The 23,164-nt window shown below is 46.0% G+C and overlaps 1 protein-coding gene and 1 long non-coding RNA gene across 5 annotated transcripts in view; one reads left to right on the top strand and one right to left on the bottom strand.

Moving 5' to 3' along the window:
* Nucleotides 1-23,164, bottom strand: part of LOC118385460 (LHFPL tetraspan subfamily member 2a protein-like) — an 84,980-nt gene that overhangs the window by 7,381 nt on the left and 54,435 nt on the right. For all 3 annotated transcript variants that reach the window (XM_052521418.1, XM_035772600.2, XM_035772602.2), the window contains one exon: nt 7,131-8,150. In XM_052521418.1, coding sequence (XP_052377378.1) covers nt 7,131-7,647 — 517 coding nt within the window. In that variant the 5' untranslated portion in view covers nt 7,648-8,150. The remainder of the gene's footprint in view (nt 1-7,130; nt 8,151-23,164) is intronic.
* On the top strand, nt 29-1,917 carry LOC127930777 (uncharacterized). Of its 2 annotated transcripts, none has more exons than XR_008139439.1 (3): nt 29-43; nt 560-593; nt 758-1,917. It is a non-coding gene; the product is annotated as an uncharacterized LOC127930777 (long non-coding RNA). The 2 variants fall into 2 exon arrangements; XR_008139438.1 differs by lacking the exon at nt 29-43 and adding an exon at nt 447-461.

Raw genomic sequence — 23,164 nt, 5'->3', positions numbered from 1 at the left:
GAGGGTGAGGTAGAGAGGCAGTGAGAGTGGGACAGAGCCTGAGGTAGAGAGGCAGAGAGGAGGGTGAGGTAGAGAGGCAGTGAGAGTGGGACAGAGGGTGAGGTAGAGAGGCAGTGAGAGTGGGACAGAGGGTGAGGTAGAGGCAGAGAGGGGACAGAGGGTGAGGTAGGAGGCAGAGAGTGGGACAGAGCCTGAGGTAGAGAGGCAGTGAGAGTGGGACAGAGGGTGAGGTAGAGGCAGTGAGAGTGGGACAGAGGGTGAGGTAGAGAGGCAGTGAGAGTGGGACAGAGCCTGAGGTAGAGAGGCAGTGAGAGTGGGACAGAGGGTGAGGTAGAGAGGCAGTGAGAGTGGGACAGAGGGTGAGGTAGAGAGGCAGTGAGAGTGGGACAGAGGGTGAGGTAGAGGCAGTGAGAGTGACAGAGGGGAGGTAGAGAGGCAGTGAGAGTGGGACAGAGCCTGAGGTAGAGGCAGTGAGAGTGGGACAGAGGGTGGGAGAGAGGCAGTGAGAGTGGGACAGAGGGTGAGGTAGAGAGGCAGTGAGAGTGGGACAGAGGGTGAGGTAGAGAGGCAGTGAGAGTGGGACAGAGCCTGAGGTAGAGGCAGTGAGAGTGGGACAGAGGGTGGGAGAGAGGCAGTGAGAGTGGGACAGAGGGTGAGGTAGAGAGGCAGTGAGAGTGGGACAGAGGGTGAGGTAGAGAGGCAGTGAGAGTGGGACAGAGGGTGAGGTAGAGGCAGTGAGAGTGGGACAGAGGGTGAGGTAGAGAGGCAGTGAGAGTGGGACAGAGGGTGAGGTAGAGAGGCAGTGAGAGTGGGACAGAGGGTGAGGTAGAGAGGCAGTGAGAGTGGGACAGAGGGTGAGGTAGAGAGGCAGTGAGAGTGGGACAGAGGGTGAGGTAGAGAGGCAGTGAGAGTGGGACAGAGGGTGAGGTAGAGAGGCAGTGAGAGTGGGACAGAGGGTGAGGTAGAGAGGCAGTGAGAGTGGGACAGAGGGTGAGGTAGAGAGGCAGTGAGAGTGGGACAGAGGGTGAGGTAGAGAGGCAGTGAGAGTGGGACAGAGGGTGAGGTAGAGAGGCAGTGAGAGTGGGACAGAGCCTGAGGTAGAGAGGCAGTGAGAGTGGGACAGAGGGTGAGGTAGAGAGGCAGTGAGAGTGGGACAGAGCCTGAGGTAGAGAGGCAGTGAGAGTGGGACAGAGGGTGAGGTAGAGAGGCAGTGAGAGTGGGACAGAGGGTGGGAGAGAGGCAGTGAGAGTGGGACAGAGGGTGGGAGATGCAAGAGTTTGTGTCGTCTTTCTCATATTTCTTGCCTCTCCACACATTTAACTCTCCACAAATATTAGAGTGTAGCTTTCCAGGAAAAAGGGAAGAAAAGGGAGAGAGGGAAGGAGGAGGTTGGGACTCTTACTGGAAACTTCCAGGCTGCTGTGATTGCCAGGTAGAACTGTGAGCCAAGAGGGTGAAGAACTGGGTCTCCTCACTCTCCTAAAGACACTCTCATGAATAACTACACCAACTCCACGCATCCGCTGCTCCTCGGGAACCTTCGCCAGCTGAATCAGGTGTCTTAGAGCTGAATCAAAAGCCTGCATACCTAGTATCCCCTGCAGGAGGACGGCTGCTAGAGTTCAGAAAATGGTTTCAGCAGTTAGACATGTTTTTCTTTCCTGTGGGAAACCTGGGGGAGTGTTTCTCTGTGTTCTTTGCTCCACTGAGGACTGTAGTGTAATAGGAGATCAGGGAATAATAGGGACAGATATGTTATCCTGATGTCTGTCCGCACAGTCATACCGGAGTTGTTACTGTTCCGTCGGTAGGAAGGCCTGATTCGGGGTTACAGTAATATGCACCGTGACCGTAGACCGGACCTTCCATTCATGTCTATCAGCCTCTATCTACAATACACTTCCTTTCACCTGACTCGCCCCCTCTATCTCTTTCCCCCTCCCTCTCTCTCTATCTCTTTCCCCCTCCCTCTCTCTCTCTCTCTTTCCCCCTCCCCCTCTCACCCACACCTCTGTTGTAAACTCTCTCTCTCTCTTTCCCCCTCCCCCTCTCACCCACACCTCTGTTGTAAACTCTCTCTCTCTCTCTCTTTCCCCCTCCCCTCACTCTCTCTCTCTCTCTCTCTCTCTCTCTCTCTCTCTTTCCCCCTCCCCTCACCCACACCTCTGTTGTAAACTCTCTCTCTCTCTCTCTCTTTCCCCCTCCCCCTCTCACCCACACCTCTGTTGTAAACTCGCTCTCTCTCTCTCTCTTTCCCCTCCCCCCCTCTCACCCACACCTCTGTTGTAAACTCGCTCTCTCTCTCTCTCTTTCCCCCTCCCCCTCACCCACACCTCTGTTGTAAACTCTCTCTCTCTCTCTCTCTCTCTCTCTCTCTCCTCTCACCCACACCTCTGTTGTAAACTCTCTCTCTCTCTCTCTCTTTCCCCCTCTCACCCACACCTCTGTTGTAAACTCTCTCTCTCTCTCTTTCCCCCTCTCACCCACCCAGCTCTTTTGTAAACACTGCTCGTGATCCATCGACATCTCAGACATTTGATTAGGTAATGAGATTTGAGTTCCAGTCAGTCCGGGCCAGTATTGTACTTTGGCTTTCTCTGTTTGCTCAACAGTAGAAACATCTAGACTAGTCGTCACAATCAGCCTGTTTCAATACAGTCATTATCATCTGACCTGTAACAGTCAGTCACACTGTATCATATTGTTTTTCCTCGTCCGTTTACCGGAGTCAGCGTTACAATTCCCATCAGCCATCACTCAGCCCAGCCCTAGCACCCAGGTCAAAGGTCACCTGTGTGACAGTACTATACCGTTGAAAGTATTTCTTAGAATTAAAATAAAAAATAAATAAAAATACGTTGGAATATGTGTTGCTACTTTTTAAGCAAATACCTGCTGTCAACTTGCGCAACACGTTAGGGCGATAAAGAAGGCCACGTTCTTCATTTCACCGGATTACCCCAAGTCACGTGGCGTTTACAAGCACACCGTGACGAGAGACAGGAGCCTTGTGAGTCACTGTTGTGCAGCGGTCGCCAGGTGACCTAGTTACAGTATGGAATTCACAACTAAATGTTTACCAGCCAGATATCTTATAACTATTATGTTAACTGTCTAAAATGTGCTAAATGCTCTGCATTTGTGCATTTGGTTTCCTAATTTATTAGCTAGTTAGTTAGCTATCTAGCTAAATGGTTAGCTTCTTCCAAAATCAAGCCTCGCTAAGTAACGGCAGAGAATCCCCACCTGGATCAATAGCTTTGTAGTCTAATATTTGTTCTGTGTGTGCAGCAAACTGCGAGTAGCATTTTTGTGTTACTTGTATAACTTTATGAGCTGGGATGTCTGTCCTGCAAATACTTTCATCTTTGCTAGCAATACAGAGGATACAGTGGGGTTTGAAAATAGCGCCCCCTTGTGTTCAGTATTACCGAACATCCCGTTATGGCACAAGGTCGGTATGAAGGTCTGACAATCTGGATCTCGGCCAAGCCTTTCTAGTTATGTTACATCTCCAATAGATTTCGATCAGAGACACACAACCTTCCCAGTATGACATCAGTGTGTGTGTAAATGAGGTGACTAGAGTCAGGACCAGTCGAGTGACTCCAGTTGCGATGACGTGACCACCGCTGGCTACACAACCACAATCTCTCCCTCTGAGGTCAAGCCTTTCACCAAAAAACATCTGCCACCTGATCCCAGTCTTGGTCACATTACGGTACGGTCGGTCTGCACAGTTAGTGGAAATAATGATTGGAGGAAAGTCAAACTGGTGGAATGGAGAGACAGATATTATATATATATATATATATATATATATATATATATAGAGAGAGAGAGAGAGAGAGAGAGAGAGAGAGAGAGAGAGAGAGAGAGAGAGAGAGAGAGAGAGAGAGAGAGAGAGAGAGAGGGGAGAGAGAGGGAGAAAGAGAGATACAGAGAGAGAGATACAGAGAGCGATACAGAGATACTGAGAGAGAGATATACAGATATATATATATATGTAGAGATATATATATATATATATATAGAGAGAGAGAGAGAGAAGTCAGACTGGTGGAAAGGAGAGAGAGGGAGAGAGAGATATATATATATAGAGAGAGAGATTGAGAGAGATGCAGACAGAGAGATACAGAGATGTACAGAGAGAGAAAGAGAGCGATACAGAGATAGAGATACAGATACAGAGAGAGATACAGAGAGAGGAAGAGATACACAGAGAGAGATACAGAGAAAGATACAGAGAGAAAGAGAGAGAGAGATACAAAGAGAGATACAGAGAGATATACAGAGATAGAGAGATAAAGACAGAGAGAGAGATACACAGAGAGAGAGATACAGAGAGAGCGAGAGAGAGAGAGATACAGAGAGCGATACAAAGAGAGGTGCAGCGAGAGATATACAGAGAGAGAGAGAGATACAGAGAGAGATACAGAGAGAGAGAGAGAGATACACAGAGAGAGATACAGAGAGAGAGAGAGATAAAGAGAGATACAGAGATATATATACAGAGAGAGAGATACAGAGAGAGATACAGAGATATATATACAGAGAGAGATACAGAGAGAGAGATACAGAGAGAGAGATACAGAGAGAGATACAGAGATATATATACACAGAGAGAGAGAGAGAGATACAGAGAGAGATATAGAGATAGAGATACACAGAGAGAGATACAGAGATATATATACACAGAGAGAGAGAGAGATACAGAGAGAGATATAGAGATAGAGATACACAGAGAGAGATACAGAGATATATATACACAGAGAGAGAGAGAGAGATACAGAGAGAGATATAGAGATAGAGATACAGAGAGAGATACAGAGAGCGATACAGAGAGAGAGAGACGATAAAGTGATATCACAGAATGCTGGCTGGCTGAGAAATGACAGAGTTTTCCATCCCTCTGGTCTAAGACATGTGGAGGTGTCACTGTCAATAGGAAAGACATCTGAAGGAGAAACACCAACAGAAAAACACCAACTTCTCCAGTCAACACAGGCCGACTGCTTGATATGGTGTTGCTGTGTGTTTTGGTCCTTATCTCTTCCTGTAGCCAGGGCATTGAAGGACAAACCCACCCAAAACCACCTATCATTCACAGTGTTAAATAACACTAACATGTGATAACAATATTTCATTTTGTCGTTATAATAATCAGGTTTTGTCGCAACATGTTAAAATCATTGGCAAATTCTGTTGCAGCTCAAAACCCACAATGCAATGCTCTCTCGAAGGGCTATCTAGCTCGGTAGAACACTTAGCTACACACAATGATACCAAAGACAACATCAGCATGTGAAGTAGCTAGTTGGCTGTAATATCACCAAAACAAACTGCACTATCAATTTAGCAGTCTACAATCTCACCAAATTCAACCTGTAGACCGATGTGCCTCGCAGAGTGGAGTGTTACGTTCACAACGACCGTGCAATGGCACTATGTAAAGCACCCTGGACTGACCAGGCAGACAAATAGGAGAAAGGTAGTGGACCCTCTGCTAAATTACACATTTCTCAGTGTAGGAGTACCGCAAAAATATGATCAATGGCTCGTTGGAGAGAAGACGCCCTCCGGAGTTCTGACATCGGCCAGTATTGAAATCTGACATGTATGATGGACGTTTTCCCAATCTAAAAGTTGTATTTCTATTCACTTCCAGTGTAGTGAGCAATTCTAGCTCACACTGGCTGTATTTCTACCTGCTTGAACAGCAATAACTCAGATACACATGAAAAACATGAAATGACCCCGGGAATCGATCGGACATCACTCAGAGATGCACAAAAACAATATAACATTCAAAATGGATTCATCTTTCCCTTTGGGTTTAATGAGTGCTGAGGGCTGGGGGCTGAGGGCTGGGGGCTGAGTGCTGAGTGCTGGGGGTTGGGTGTTGAGGGCTGGGGGCTGGGGGCTGAGTGCTGGGGGCTGAGTGCTGGGGGCTGAGTGCTGAGTGCTGAGGGCTGGGGGTTGGGGGCTGAGGGCTGGGGGCTGAGGGCTGAGGGCTGGGGGCTGAGTGCTGGGGGCTGAGTGCTGGGGGCTGAGTGCTGAGGGCTGGGGGTTGGGGGCTGAGGGCTGGGGGCTGAGGGCTGGGGGCTGGGGACTGAGGGCTGGGGGCTGAGGGCATGAAGGAAACGTCTCCCTGCTATTTCTGCTTTCCCCCTCGCCCCCTTTCCTCTTCCTCATCCTCTTCCTCCCAGACCCATAACGAGCAGCTCTGCTTTTCTAATCAGTCCAGCTGTGGAAGTCCTCTGACTACGGCTCAATAGCGACTCCAATAACACTGGACTGCATTCGACACTTTCACTGGGTCTGAATGTGGGTTTTACACTGTTAGGTGGTAACCGTTCACCGGTGGAGCAATCACCCAAATTCTAACCGTAACAAATAGTGTGGAAAAGACATCAAATTGATCTTACAGGAGATATGTGTCTGTAGGGCGACTTCACCCTGACCGTCTAAGGAACAAGCACGGGGAAGGAGAGGAGAGAGGGATGAACGCTCAGAGAGATTCAGTCGGAACGACCTCACTCTCTCCTGTGACTGCCTCCCATAATTCACCGCAGCAGGTCACAGTGACCCCGAGACTCATACACACACACACACACACACACCACACAGGTCACGTGACGTCACCCCGAGCCGACTCAAGATGACAAATATTTGGTACCTCGTCGCTCATGGCAACGACCTCAAGCAAGGTTGCTGTGCTTCCCGGATACCCGGATACCCGACCTATAGGGTTAATGGTCACCTAGAGCACACAGAGAGCCAGCTGGGAGTAATAGTTAATACACTCTCGGGGGCCTGTTTGTGTGTGGTCAGCGGGGTCTGATTGTAAATGTTTCAACTCTGAAGGTCAGAGATGGGACAGCAGCACTAAAGGTTAGATAGATGGTTAGATAGATGGTTAGATAGATGGTTAGATAGATGGTTAGATAGATGGGGGCTGAATGTTGGCTGGTCAAACCCCTTCACAAGCCCTTCTCTCCCTACATCCCAGGGGTTCAACAGTCAGTCAGCTGTGACTAACTACTACACTGCCCGGTGAAAACCACGACCCCCACAGGCAACGCGAGGGGCTGCCCGTGCATGTCAATAGGTGTCTCCCTCCGCCTCACCTGCGATGGCCTGCAGCAGTCCACACACGTTGAAGATGCTCTTCTTCATGATGCTCTGGAAGCACATGGTGAAGACGGAGATGAATGCCACGGCACACAGCAGCAGGATGCCCGCCGCCAGGAAGATGGCCGCCGCCTGCCAGAACCCGCTGGCGATCTCCCCAAAGTGCGCGGCGTACGGCCCGCACAGCACGCCGCGCTGCAGGTGGGGCAGCTTGATGCAGCGGCCGTAGATGCCCAGGGTGGGCCGGTAGGCCTCGCCGGCTGCGGTGGCGCCGTGAGGGCTGAAGACGGCGTCCGGTGTCCGGGGTGAGCCCACCAGCCAATCGGTGCTCATGAAGGCGATGAGCTCGCCGAAAGCGACCACGATGCTGAGTAGAGTCCACAGCATGGAGCGACAGGTCACGATCACGTGACACATGGTGGTGTTGACGTTTGCAGTGCTTCTGAAGTGTTCCTGGTGTTGTCTGTTCAGTGAAGTTCGACGGGGTTGATTCCGGGAGAGGTGGACTGTCATCCAGGGGTCACACAGGTGGGGTCAAAGGTGAAGGTTCAAGTCCTCAGGGGACTTCAGGAAGAGCGGAACGGGTGGAGGGAGAGAGCAAAGAATGGGTTCCTGTTGTGAAAGAGGTGTGGGAGAGAGTGAACAGTTCCAACGCAGGGAAGGAGGAGGAGGAGGAGGAGGAGGGCGGGAGAGGCTGGTTTGGAGGCAGGGCCTGAGGTCAATGATTCACCGTGTCCCTCTCTTTCTCTGCTCTTATCTCCTCCTGATGTGGTTCTTGTTCCTTCTTTCTGCTCGGTCACTCGTTCTTTTCTTTCCGTCCTTCCCACTGTCTTACTCACCCTCTTTCACTTGCTCTCTATCCCGTCTTGTGTGTAGCGAGTAAACAGTATCGCTTTCGTCTTTCTCTCTCTTTCTCTCTCTCTCTCTCTCTCTCTCGTTCTCTCTCTTCTGGACTCTACATCGTAGTGAAGGCGTGTCTCCAGGGCCAGCCAGCTGGCTTCTCACCAACTACACACCTAGAGAGAGAGAGAGAGAGACAGAGAGACAGAGAGACAGAGAGAGAGAGAGAGAGAAGGGAAAAGGAAGTGAGGATGTGATCATAATTTATGACAGACCATGGTAAAAATGTATAGCTGTGACATGCTGTATTAACAGTGTTGGTATGGTAACAGTATGGAATGTTTCCGAAGCCGTGTTTACCGCCTCCCAACCTCGCATAAAATGTCACTTTAATCAGCAAACACAAACCGGGCCCATTGACCAACACAGCAGTTTTAATCAACCAACCATAACTCGAAGAAATGTTGTGTCAAACACAAGGCCCGCGGGCCGCATTCGGCCTGTGACACATTTCTATCAACGTTTTGGGTTGTCAAGTCATTTTGGCCCGCTCCCATACAGCTCGCGAAGCGCTGCACTGACAAGTCACAGCAAGCGCTGCCAACGTGCTGCACGCCAAACGGCAGTGTATTGCCACACCCCCACCACTCCTCCCAGCCCCCCTTCTTCTACCAGAACGAAAGTTTAAATGTGTTGTAGGCTAAATGGCCAGGTTTCAGTAGCAACAGGTCCTTGCAGTATTCTACAGAACATGTCATCTTGATTGTCAATAAGTGAAAAGATAAAGAACTCACACGCCGGTATAAATGACTACTAAAGGACAATAGGACAAGCGAGTATAAAAGAGTCTACTTTATTCAATGACAGTCTGATGGCATCGCATGGGTGAATTCAATGTCAATGAAGCTGCGTTTTGTGTGTCGGGTTTACTGTGGGCAACGGAGGAGTAGTGTGCACAGGCCACCGTCCTAGCTAGGACACTAAAATGTTGAGGCGTATCACCATGCAAAGGTTACTTGTTATTTGGAGTTAAACACCTTTTGATTCGGGTCGCGGCATATTATACACACCTGCATAGCAGCAAAGGCTGGACAAATATCATTGATCTCTTCTTTTGTGTTAATATGTATTCAAATAAAATGTTACATACAGAATCCTATTGTAAAGGGATATATTTTAAGGGATATATTTTTTCCACGTAAAACAACGGACAGTTTGGGTCGCAGTTTGTGGACACGTTTTTTTTTCGTTAGGCAATGGCCCACAAATTCCCCCCCAATATGGCCCTGGCACTGATTGAGTTTGACACCCCCGCTCTTAGAGTAAGTGGCGTAGCGCAGCCGTGGTGAACGAGAATATCGGTGAATAAAACATACACAGACAGAGTGCTTGTGAGTCAACAACCTCCTGTCAGGCTTAAACAAAGCCAGACCTGGAGAGGACGAGACGGAGGAGGTCGAGAGAGAGAGAGAGAGAGAGAGAGAGAGAGAGAGAGAGAGAGAGAGAGAGAGAGAGAGAGAGAGAGAGAGAGAGAGAGAGAGAGAGAGAGAGAGAGAGAGAGAGAGAGAGAGAGAGAGAGAGAGAGAGAGACAGAGAGAGAGAGAGAGAGAGAGAGACAGAGAGACAGAGAGAGAGAGAGAGAGAGACAGAGAGAGAGAGAGAGAGACAGAGAGAGAGAGACAGAGAGAGAGAGACAGAGAGAGAGAGAGAGAGAGAGAGAGACAGAGAGACAGAGAGAGAGAGACAGAGAGAGAGAGAGAGACAGAGAGAGAGAGACAGAGAGAGAGAGACAGAGAGAGAGAGAGAGAGAGAGAGAGAGAGAGAGACAGAGAGACAGAGAGAGAGAGACAGAGAGAGAGAGAGAGAGACAGAGAGAGAGAGAGACAGAGAGAGAGAGACAGAGAGAGAGAGAGAGAGAGAGAGAGACAGAGAGAGAGAGACAGAGAGAGAGAGAGAGAGACAGAGAGAGAGAGAGACAGAGAGAGAGAGACAGAGAGAGAGACAGAGAGACAGAGAGAGAGACAGAGAGAGAGAGAGAGACAGAGAGAGAGAGAGAGAGAGAGAGAGAGAGAGAGAGAGAGAGACAGAGAGAGAGAGACAGAGAGAGAGAGAGAAGGCCTGGTCACACAGATGTCTAGATGTGTGTCAGTGTTCGTTTGAAGTGGGGCCTCCTCTCCTTTCTGAGTGTCTTCATGTCGGAGAGCCCGGAGGAACCCGGCTGCTCTGCTTTCTGTTTTGGTTTCCCCCCGCAGAGCTCCGTGACTCACGGGGTCAGAGAGGAGAGATGTGGAAAGAAGGGATGATGGATTCTTTGACAAATGGATGCAGACGGAGGGAAAAAAACAAACGCCAGTCTCAGATGAAACAGTTCTCACCGCTGCCCTACGGTCAGTTACCAGCTGATAGCAGCCTGGCTTTCCAACCACCGCGGAGCTAACACATAACAGATCTAGAATCAGCCTGCTTGAGATAACCCTGCTGACACAGTCATTTTATAAACACCAGCACTACAGAACCCCAGTGGCACCATCACATAAAAGCTACAAAAACACTACCAGCACATATCCCAGTGACATGAACATAAGGTCTATCAATGTCAGGGGGGGTAACCCCAGGGGGCGGGGGTAACCCCAGGGGGCGGGGGGGCGGGGGTAACCCCAGGAGGCGGGGGTAACCCTATCTCACTATCTCTATCTCACAACAACACCGTCATCTCGCAGAGTAGATAACCTAGTGACACTCTGACTGTCTCCTATCTAACAACGCACCATTCACTACCATCACTAGAAGGCTGTGGGATAAGAGCCGTGACATCATTCCACACACCATCTCTAAACTGGAACCAGATAGCTGACCCACAGGGCTTCGGTTTCACAGCATGGCCTTTAAAGCGAATAGACAATAAATAAAGCATGTCAACAGACTATAGAGCTGAGGGATTTGTGTTGTTTTGAGGTCGGTTCTGTCTGGGGTTTGATTATTTACAGCATGTTGTGGGTGGAATGCTGTAGCAACACTGAATGGAACAATAACACCATGATGATAGTGACAGCCCCTTACCGCGTATCACGTATTAACTATAATATTTTTAAGGCTCGTGAAGCAACTGCTCTCCATCATTCTCTCCTCACTCTCCTTGTCTGCTTCTCACAGACCGGACAAGTTTAAGTGGGTGCGCAATGGACGATGGTCATTGTAGTTAATTACCACGTTTCCTTGCAGAATATTGGGCTGTTGGAAACTACAACTCCCCATTACATCCCACAGTTCAGGCTTGACGTGATTTATCTCTACAGAAAAGCACACAGAAAAAAAAACCCGAACTGGATGGAATAAACCGCCGTTGGTCAATTAGTTGTTTAAAACCGACCAATAACCAACATTCCAGTTAATCCCTCAGCACTACAACAGGCCTTGGAGAGATAAACCAGAGCAACATCAGTTGGAGGAAATAATATATCCCTTCCTACTGGCTTCACTTGTCTTCTTTTATCTAACTGTTAGTTGACCTAAAAACACATAGCAGTCCATGTGAACCACCATATTAATGTCAAAAAGCACAGCAAGGAGATCATGCAACAGAGCATCAAAGCTGCAGTAAACGACTCGAATGTAAAAGCTGCTGGCTTTAGAAACCACACGTTGCATTAAACAGTTGATGAGCCCAACTTCACGTGTTGTTGGCTTTTCCTCCTCAGGCCAGGCTGAGGTTGTGCCTCTCTCTCACTGGGCCTCTGGATCTCAATGAAGTATCTGGGTCTACTGGGAATCACTCAGTCTCTCATAACTCATCTGACAGCTGAGTGGATCCTTCCAGGGTGACATTTCGGCCTTTCCCAGGAGTGAATATGGGAATGTTGGATCTGGAGCAAGAGCTGAGTTCATAACTTCATCTGCTTGGAACTTTTAAAGGGTCAGAGGAGGACGCACCTTGTCACGCACACACACACACACACACCCACCTGGAAGGACGGGGATTTTTATTTATTTTGAAGTCGTAAACACTTTCCTGAGTGTGCTGAAAAGAACACCACTTACATAAGGTTCTACCTTCTCAGCAGGCTCACTAACTAGCGCTGCGTTTTCCATCAAACAACTCCAGTCATGAGTGCAGACTCCTGAGCACATCAGTGAGTAGTAAAACTGTGTCTGGTATCGTGAAACACTGAGACTGGAGAGATGATCGCACACACAGACCTTTTTCCTCTGTTCCCTGAACCACTACCTTCCCCCTCTCCCTCCCGCCCTTGCTTCCACCTTCCCTCCCTCACCAGCTCATGGGAATCCCTCAGCCCGTTCCTGGACAGTGTGTGGGGAGTGGGAGGGAGGGCCGGTGTGGGAGAGTCTGGGGGAACATGGGGCCAGGCAGTCTGGGGAGCCGGGTAAGGAGCGAAGCGGCTCGTGGAGCGGCCTGAAGCAGAGCCAGGGGCCAGTGGTAACTAGGGCTGTTGCAGTGACCGTATTACTGCCACACTCAGGCAGTCAAATTCCACGGTAATTAGGCTTCTCCAAGCTCTGATGGTCATTAGTAGCCAACCAAACTTGCTAACTGCCTGGTACTCAGCACTCTATTGTCCCTCTAATCACTCCGACATCAATGCAAATGTAGTCGAAAATCTAATCAAACACTTCATGACAGCCCATGAGCTCATGTTGCGCAACATTTCTATAGGCCATGCAATTGCGCAAAGAAAATAGAGTGATGGCCTCTATTAAAAAGAGGAGGATCCCATCAGCTTTCTATATGCTAGGCCTCCTATATTTATTTCTCAACTTAAGCAAATATTAAGCACATTGCTTATCTTCACAACAGGAGTATAGCCTACCTGGCTGGTATGAACATGAATCATGGGAAAAGCGTTCTCTATTTGCTATATAAGTACATAGATGACAGGTTTATGATAATAGTATATGCTAAATCCTAACCAATTTCACACATATATTATGTAGTATATGTAAAGACCAGATTAAACCAAGAATAGTGTGATGGGTGACAATATTATAATATATTATCACTTGTGAATGATGCCCAGCCTAAGGCAAGAAACAATGTATTTTTTCCCCCCGAATAGTCGCTCGCCTCATGTAGCCGAGCACATAGGCCTATAAGTTTTGATAAGGTTTGTATCACAACTAAAGTGGCCAAATAACTAGTAGGCTATGTGTGGAAGCCAGGAGATGCTAAATGTGTTTATGTTAATTAACGGTCAATTACCGTGAGACCGACAGTTATTTGCTTGACGATCACCGGCTGACGAAATTTGGTGACCGCCACAGCCCTAGTGGTGACGCGTGTGCTGCCTACGCCCTGAACCTCCTGGTCGTTTTCGGTCACACGGCCCCCATGGAGAGGGTTAGTCTGCTCTGCTATGAGGTCACACTCCCTTTAGGGGGGCTTAGTGTGTGTGTTTAATTCATTATGCCTGAGCTAGGGAGATGATACAATGACAGCATACTGACATTTTGACCTCTGTTATCCTGTTGAAATATCAACAGCCCCCATGGCTTTCCTCCCTCAGTTTCATTCTCCTCTCTTCTTCCACTAAAGAGACAGAATGACCCAGATCTGTGGGTGGCTAGCGACTGTGTGTCGCGTGGTGTGTTTCCAAGTCTGGTGAGGTCATAAGAACAGGCGTAGGATTAGAATGACTTTAATTCAATCGCAAATGTGCTTATTAACTAAACAGTAGATTAGTCACTGACTTGATGCAAAACAACGTTTCCAGTAACTAACTCTACTTTTCAACACACACACTCACACACACATGGACAAACACATGCGCACACTCAAAGACACGGACGCCAGGTCGTTCTAGTTCATAGTTGAGTCAGTCTCTTGAAACAAAAACCTGTAGATGCTCCACAGACTCCAGTTCAAACAGCGCCAAGAGGAATGATTCTGGCTCAGTCATGAAGCACTGAGACACTCTGAGGCAGAGGTCAAACGTTAGCCGGCCAGTTGCAAAGACTAATTCCTCATTGACACACAGACACACCGACACGCTGACACGCCGACACGCCGACACGCCGACACGCACACACGCACACACACACACACACACACACACACACACACACACACACACACACACACACACACACACACACACACACACACACACACACATGGATGTTGTTTAAAAACACTTAGAAAGCAGAAAGGGTCTGAAGCAGCTGGAGATAGGTACACAGGGCAGGACCAACTGACCCGCTTTGAAGCTTAGGCCACTTGGCCTTTGACTCCAGCCGGCAGGGGTGCCTGATTGCAGTGTGTGTGTGTGTTTGTGTGTTTGTTGGAGGGGATAGATAGAAGAGACAGATAGAGCATTGAATTGACAGAGACAGAGACAGAGGGACAGAGACAGACAGATAGACAGAGGGTCAGAGAGAAACAGAGACAAACAGAGGGACAGAGAGACAGATGGATAGAGGGTCAGAGAGAAACAGAGACAGAGACAGACAGAGGGACAGAGAGAAACAGAGACAGAGACAGACAGAGGGACAGAGAGAAACAGAGACAGAGACAGACAGAGGGACAGAGAGAAACAGAGACAGACAGATAGACAGAGGGTCAGAGAGAAACAGAGACAGACAGAGGGACAGAGAGACAGAGGGACAGAGAGAAACAGAGACAGAGGGACAGAGAGAGAAACAGAGAGACAGATGGATAGAGGGTCAGAGACAGATAGAGGGACAGAGAGAGAAACAGAGAGAGACAGAGGGTCAGAGAGAAACAGACAGAGACAGACAGAGACAGAGGGACCGAGAGACAGAGGGATAGAGAGAGAAACAGAGAGACAGATGGATAGAGGGTCAGGGAGAAACAGAGACAGACAGAGGGACAGACAGAGGGACAGAGACAGATAGACAGAGGGTCAGTGAGAAACAGACAGACAGACAGACAGAGACAGAGGGACAGAGAGACAAAGGGACAGAGAGAGAAACAGAGAGACAGATGGATAGAGGGTCAGAGAGAAACAGAGACAGACAGAGGGACAGATAGACAGATGGACAGAGAGAGAAACAGAGAGACAGATGGATAGAGGGTCAGAGAGAAACAGAAACAGACAGAAAAGTGATGAGAGGAGAAGTGGACAAGTCTGGGCATGTCTGGTCTCGGGATGGGCATGACTCGATCTTTAACCAGAGATCAAATATTTTTCTAATACTGTCAAACTATTTGGTGGAATGTGCTTTGTGTCTGCCCGAACGGGCAATTGCAAATATGTCCTGATTAAATTAGTAAAAAATGAAGACAGCGTGAATTTGCTTTGACTCTAGTGTTCCATTTGTCCGTTTTTACATGTGCATTTGCGGGTCACAACAGAAAAGGAACCAAGCCAAGCGTCACACAGTTCTCCTCCCTAAGGTCCGACCGCTCCCTCTACAGACGCTGCTTGAGCACACAAGCTCACGTTGGGCCTACAGAAGGAAATGCCTATAAAATCTATCGAACTGAAGGGATACACGAGCTACATGCCAAATGACAAGTTTTGTTTTGTTTTATCACAAATTCTAAATGGATTGGATTTTGAAGTGAGGAAATACAGGGCTGTGAAAAATGATTTGCCCTCTTTCCAGTTTTCTATAACCTGAGTGAAGAAATAACACAACAATTACATTCTTATTTCATTTATTTCATAAATAAAGTTATGGAACACCCCCTGCCCCTGTGTGAAAAAGTAATTGCCCCCTTACACTCAATAACTGGCTGTGCCACCTTTAGCTGCAATGACTCCAACCAAACGCTTCCTGTAGTTGTTGATCAGTCTCTCACGTCGCTGTGGAGGAATTTTGGCCCACTCGTCCATGCAGAACTGCTGTAACTCTGCGACATTTGTGGGTTGAACTGCTGGTTTCAAGTCCTGCCACAACATCTCAATCGGGATTAGGTCTGGACTTTGACTAGCCAATCCAAAACTTCATATGTGTTGCTTTTGAACCATTTTCATGTAGATTTGTTTTGTGTGTTTTGGATCAATATTTTGCTGCCTGACCCAGCTGCACTTCAGCTTCAGCTCATGGACAGATGGCCTGACACTCTTCTGTAGAACTCTTTGATTACAGAGCAGAATTCATGCTTCCTTCTATTGACCTTTCCACACGTGAGTTCAAAATATCTCTAATGGTCACCCCAGTGTGAGTTGTTCTATGAGCAGGATGTCAGAATGAACTCACTGTTCCAACATTTTTACGCAACAGGAGAGTTAACCTGCGCTGCCCTCAAACCAAGACACATGCTGTCTGCTACTTATCTATAGGTTAATATCAACTTGTGGATTTGAAATCATTTTCAAACAAGTTTAATTTTCTGACAACAGTTTGAATTGAGGTGTGTTCCTCCTCCACATAAATTCACATAGAAGTAGCCCATTTCACTGTTGCGGACAATTTTCAGTGCATTCGGAAAGTATTCAGACCCCTTGACTTTTTCCACATTTTGTTTTACGTTACAGCCTTATTCTGAAATGGATTACATAGTTTTTTCACCTCATCAATCAACACACAATAATGACAAAGCAAAAACATGTTTTTAGACATTTTTGCAAATTTATTTAAAAATAAATTAAATAAGTATTCATTTGACATTTTACGCAGTACTTTGTTGAAGCACCTTTGGCAGTGATTACAGCCTTGAGTCTTCTTGGGTCTGACACTACAAGCTTGGTATTTGGGGAGATTCTCCCATTCTTCTCTGCAGATCCTCTTAAGCTCTGACAGGTTGGATGGGGAGCGTCGCTGAACAGCTATTTTCAGGTCTCTCCGGCAATGCTCAATCGGGTTCAAGTCCGGGCTCTGGCTGGGCTACTCAAGGACATTCAGAGACTTGTCCCGAAGCCACTCCTGCATTGTCTTGGCTTGTGCTTAGGGTCGTTGTCCTGTTGGAAGGTGAACCTTCGCCCAAGTCTGAGGTCCTAAGCACTCTGGAGCAGGTTTTCATCAAGAACCTCTCTGTACTTTGCTCCGTTCATCTTTCCCTCGATCCTGACTAGTCTCCCAGTCGCTGCCGCTGAAAAACATTGCCACAGCATGATGCTGCCACCACCATTCTTCACTGTAGGGATAGCGCCAGGTTTCCTTCAGACTTTGATGCTTGGCATTTAAGCCAAAGAGTTCAATCTTGGTTTTCATCAGAGCAGAGAATCTTGTTTCTCATGGTCTGAGGGTCTTTAACCTGTTTTGGAGACTGTTTTTTTGTTCGTAATTTCCGATGACTGACATGCCCAAAGTAAACTGCCTGTTACTCAGGCCCAGAAGCTAGGATATTCATATACTTGGTAACATTGGATAGAAAACATTCTGACGTTTCTACAACTGTTAAAAATAATGTATGTGAGTATAACAGAACTGATATGGCAGGCAAAAACCGAGGAAAATCCATCTGTATTTTTGTTTTGAGGTCACAGGCCATTTCAGCCTATTAGGAAATAGAAATAGATAGGACCCAGATTGCATTTCCTATGGCTTCCACTAAATTTCAATAGTTGTTAGAAAGTGTTTCAGGCTTGTTTTTTGACAAATGAGCAAGTAGTTCGAAAAACTTTAGAAAAGTAGGCTTGTTGGCGCGTGAATGAGGTTATTTATCTTCCCTATTGAACATACTGTTCTCCGTCTTAAATATGATCATTTATTTAGAGATTAGAGTACCTGAGGATTAATTAGAAACATAATTTGACTTGTTTGGATAAACTTTACCAGTAACTTTTTGGATTCGTTTGTAAGCACGTTGAACGAGTGGATGACTGAGATTATTGGCGCCAATTTTACATACTTTTTTGGATATAAAGAAGGACTTTTTCATACAAAACGACCATTCATTGTGTAGCTGGGACCATTGGGATTGCAAACAAGAAGATCTTCAAAGGTAGGTGATTTATTTAATCTCTATCTGTGATTTTGTGACGCCTGTGCTGGTTGAAAAAGTATTTTGGTGTGGGGCACTGTCCTCAGATAATCCCATGGTATGCTTTCGCAGTAAAGCCTTTTTGAAATCTGACAACGCAGTTGGATTAACAAGAAGTTGATCTTTTAAATGATGTATGACACTTGTATTTTCATGAATGTTTAATATTACGATCTTTGTATTTTGAATTTCACGCTCTACAATTTCACCGGATGTTGTCGTAGGTGTCCCGCTAGTGGTTCATGCACCAAAAGAGATTTTAAGTGCCTTTTGGCAAACTCCAAGTGGGCTGTCATGTGCCTTTTACTGAGGAGTGTCTTCCGTCTGACCACTCTACCACACAGGCCTGATTGGTGGAGTGCTGCAGAGATGATTGTTCTTCTGGAAGGCTCTCCCATCTCCAAAGAGGAACTCTGGAGCTCTATCAGAGTGACCATTGGGTTCTTGGTCACATCCCTGAGCAAGGCCCTTCTCCACCGATTGCAAAGATTGGCTGGGCGACCAGCTCTAGGAAGAGTCTTGGTGGTTCCAGACTTCTTCCATTTAAGAATGATGGAGGCCACTGTGTTCTTGGGGACCTGCAAAGCTGCAGAAATTTGTTGGTACCCCTTTCCAGATCTGTGCCTCGACATAATCCTGGGCTCCCAAGTGGTGCAGCGATCTAAGGCGCACTGCATCTCAGTGCTAGAGGCGTCACTACAGACACCCTTGTTCGAATCCAGGCTGTATCACAACCGTCCATGATTGAGAGAACCCATAGGGCGGCGCACAATTGGCCTAGCATCGTCCGGGTTTGGCCAGTGTAGGCCGTCATTGTAAATAAAACAATTGTTCTTAACTGACTTACCTAGCTAAATAAAGGTTACAATTAGACAAAATATTGACAGGTGTGTACCTTTCCAAATCATGTCCAATCAATTTAATTTACCACAGGTGGACTCAAATCAAGTTGTAGAAACATTTCAAGGATGATCAATGGAAACATGATGCACCTCAGCTCAATTTCAAGTCTCATAGCAAAGGGTCTGAATACTTATGTAAATAAGACATTTTTTAAATATTATTTTTTATACATTTGCCAAAAATGTCTAAAAACCTGTTTTCCCTTTGTCATTTTGGGGTATTGTGTGTAGATTGATGAGGGGGGGGGGGGTGAATCAATTTTAGAATAAGGATGTAACATAACAAAATGTGTAAAAAGGGAAGGGGCCTGAATACTTTCTGAATGCAATGAATGTTCGAGGATTTACTGAACTGGACAAACTTATCTCTTTGATGAAAGCCCAACCACCTCCCCTGTGTTTCCTCAGATCATGTATGCAGACATTTGTGCAGTCCAGCACAAGCTTTTTCCCCCTGTCACATCTTCTGGCTGGCGCTCGCATTGCCTTCATTGTTGTTTTCCTTACAAATAACTTTGGATATGTGTGCTTTCCTATCAAAGTAAATGCCTTATTGTCTGTATATCGTGTTGTCGTTTCTACTGTAGCATAAAGTATGTAGGTATGGAGCATCATGTATTTACTGTTTTTTTCACGTTTTCAAGTACTGGTGACAAATCATGCATTCCGATTCTTGCATAGATTGTAATGACGACACACCCCCTTGAGCTACTGCAAACAGACCCAACTCATCTTGCCTCCTCTTCTTATCTTTAGTTGACCAAACATGGCGGCGCACACAAACTACCCATCGTCTGATGAATTAACATTTTTAGAAAGTGTTTTACTCAATTATATTGATCAATGGTGAGCTCACCCGTGATGTGATGAATTGTCAATAGTCATTTCTATTAGTTAATTCATATTCTGTTAGTTAAATATGACCGCTTGTGTTAGGTCAATCTCGAGGACTAATGTAGCCTACATGTTACGGTTTGGATGCTTGTGTCATGCTGTTGCCACTTCTGTGAACACAACGTCGTAAGGACTGTTTGTGCAAAAAGTTTCTGTGAAAAAAAAGTGTTGCCAACTCCAACGCTGACTCCTGCGTCAATCGCAAATGGCCGTTCTAAATTAGCATTCTAATCACACCGGTTTGAGCGCACGCTGCAGGGGACCACTGTAGAATGATCACACCGGTTTGAGCGCTGCAGGGGACCACTGTAGAATGATCACACCGGTTTGAGCGCTGCAGGGGACCACTGTAGAATGATCACACCGGTTTGAGCGCTGCAGGGGACCACTGTAGAATGATCACACCGGTTTGAGTGCTGCAGGGGACCACTGTAGAATGATCACACCGGTTTGAGCGCTGCAGGGGACCACTGTAGAATGATCACACCGGTTTGAGCGCTGCAGGGGACCACTGTAGAATGATCACACCCGTGTGTTGGTACGCGTCAAAGGGTTCCGGCAAGTCGTTCAGGTCCTGAGGCAACAAAGATTCCCAAGCCATCACACTGCCACCACCATGCTTGACCATTAGTATGAGGTTGCGGACGGTGGAATGCAGTATTCCTTTTTCGCCAGACATAATGTGATCCATGTCATCCAAAAAGTTGACTCAGGTTTGCCAAAAAAGCACCTGGATGATCATCAAGACTCATGGAAGAATGTTCTATGGACAGATGATTCAAAAGTAGAACTTTTTTGGACGAGTGCCACTGCTGAGGTTTTGAAGATTGTGTTCCATTAAATAATATCACCAGTTGATATTCCGATTTCAATAAATCAATCTTAACCTCTTAAGTCGACCCTCTACCTTTTCGAGCATTCTGTTAAAAATCGCGCAACATTTTAGCGCCCTGCTACTCATGCCAGGAATATAGTATATGCATATGATTAGTATGTGTGGATAGAAAACACTCAGGCGTTTATAAAACTGGTTAAATCACGGCTGTGACCATAACAGAACGTGCGTTTCATCGAAAAGTGCGGGAAAATCTGATCACTGAAAATGGAAAAAAATATCCATGCGCCACTTCAACCGATTGATAAAGGTGAACCAGATTAAATGGGGCCGAGGTTGCAATACCTACAGCTTCCACACGATGTCAACAGTCTTGTCATTTGCCTAGGCTTTGTTTATTGGTCAAACGAAGAAGAGACAGCCCATTTCTTCAGGTCTCGGACTGGATATTTTGGTTGAGATTTACCCGGACATTATTTCCAGACGTACAGCTATTGAATATACATCGCCTCGTGATCAATTTGATCATTTATTAAAGTTTACTAATACCTAAAGTTGCATTACAAAAGTATTTCGAAGTGTTTTGTGAAAGTTTATCGTCGACTTTTTTAATAAAAAAAAATGACGTTACGTTCTAAAACGCTATTTTTTTCGTTGATCACACACTCTTCATAGATCGATATCTAGGCTATATATGGACCGATTTAATCGAAAAAAGACCCAATAGTGATGTTTATGGGACATCTAGGAGTGCCAACAAAGAAGATGGTCAAAGGTAATGAATGTTTTATATTTTATTTGTGCGGTTTGTGTAGCGCCGACTATGCTAATTATTTTGTTTACGTCCCCTGCGGGTCTTTTGGGGTGTTACATGCTATCAGATAATAGCTTCTCATGCTTTCGCCGAAAAGCATTTTAAAAATCTGACTTGTTGCCTGGATTCACAACGAGTGTAGCTTTAATTCAATACCCTGCATGTGTATTTTAATGAACGTTTTTAGTTTTAACGAGTGCTATTAGCATTTAGCGTAGTGCATTTGCATTTCCAGATGTCTGGATGGGACGCCTGCGTGTCAGGTAGGAGCAAGAGGTTAAATAGCACTTTTTTTATTGACTGAATACACACTACTGTTCACAAGATTGGGGTCACTTAGAAATGTCCTTGTTTTTAAAAGAAAGGCACATTTTGTCCATTGAAATAACATTAAATTGATCAGAAATAGAGTGTAGAGATTGCTAATGTTGTAAATGACTAATGTAGCTGGAAACGGCAGATTTTTTTAATGGAATATCTACATATACACACAGAGGCTCATTGTCCACAACCATTACTCCTCTGTTCCAATGGCACGTTGTGTTAGCTAATCCAAGTTTATAATTTTTAAAAGCCTTCATTTCTCAGAACAAGAATAGACTGACGAGTTTCAGAAGAAAGTTTCTGCCCATTTTGAGCCTGTAATCAAACCCACAAATGCTGATGCTCCAGACACTCAACTAGTCTAAAGAAGGACAGTTTTATTGCTTCTTTAATCAGGACAACAGTTTTCAGCTGTGCTAACATAATTGCAAAAGTTTTTTTTAATGATCAATTAGCCTTCTAAAATGATAAACTTGGATTAGCTAACACAAAACACAACTGGTATTTTTTTTTGCCTTCGAGTACTCGAGTATGAAGAACATGCGAGTGCTGGAACAGTCAAAAAGTTCAAAGTCTGGTCAAGCGGAGTATCTGTAACTAAGATAAAACTGTAATATTTGCTTACAGTCGACATATCTAACAGTGTATTATAAGGCAGTGTATAGTGTGTGTAGGAAGGTAATGTTTGGAAAAAGCCTACTTCGATATTCCCCCTAGAGACAGATCAGATAGACCAGACAGGCAGAGCTTCAAGTCGTTAGCTATCATGAGCAGAACTTTCCCAGCAGTGTGACTCATGGCAGTGACTGGATTTATGATGTCTACTACCCTCTTTCAGAAGACAGAGGTAGGCTACGATTATTTAGGGATCATATGATTACACACACACACACACACACACACACACACACACACACACACACACACACACACACACACACACACACACACACACACACACACACACACACACACACACACACACACACACACACACACACACACACTAGTGCTGAGCGATTAGTGCTTTTTGAGGTTGGTTCTGTTTTGGGTTGAATGCAGAATAATACAATACAATAATACTAGCATCAAGTTCCATGATGGTAGTGACTGCCCATTACTGCGTATCACTTATTAACAATCGTTTATTCACATTACTTTACTTGAATAAAATATTTGAATATGTTTATATTACATTGGTTTTATTTGATGACTTTTATTTAATTCAATTCCAAGCCATCAAGTCAGCTGCTGCCTACGCCGTCTGACAAAATCACTACTTTAGTAGATAAGGCATACTGAATACCAACATTCAGTCACTTAGATCATGTATTTTCAGGTAGAGATACATCGCGAAACAACTACTCTCTATCCCTCTCCATTGCGCTTTCTTCTCTCCCTCTCCGTGTCTGCCCCACACTAACCTGATGTAGCAGGCATAAAAGAAACACATAGACCGGAACAAATAGACGCGCAATGGATTATGGTCATTGTAGTTAATTACCACATTTTCTGTG

This window comes from Oncorhynchus keta, chromosome 6 (genome assembly GCF_023373465.1).
Source record: "Oncorhynchus keta strain PuntledgeMale-10-30-2019 chromosome 6, Oket_V2, whole genome shotgun sequence".
Lineage (NCBI taxonomy): Eukaryota > Metazoa > Chordata > Actinopteri > Salmoniformes > Salmonidae > Oncorhynchus > Oncorhynchus keta.
This window is presented reverse-complemented; position numbering and strand designations above follow the sequence as displayed.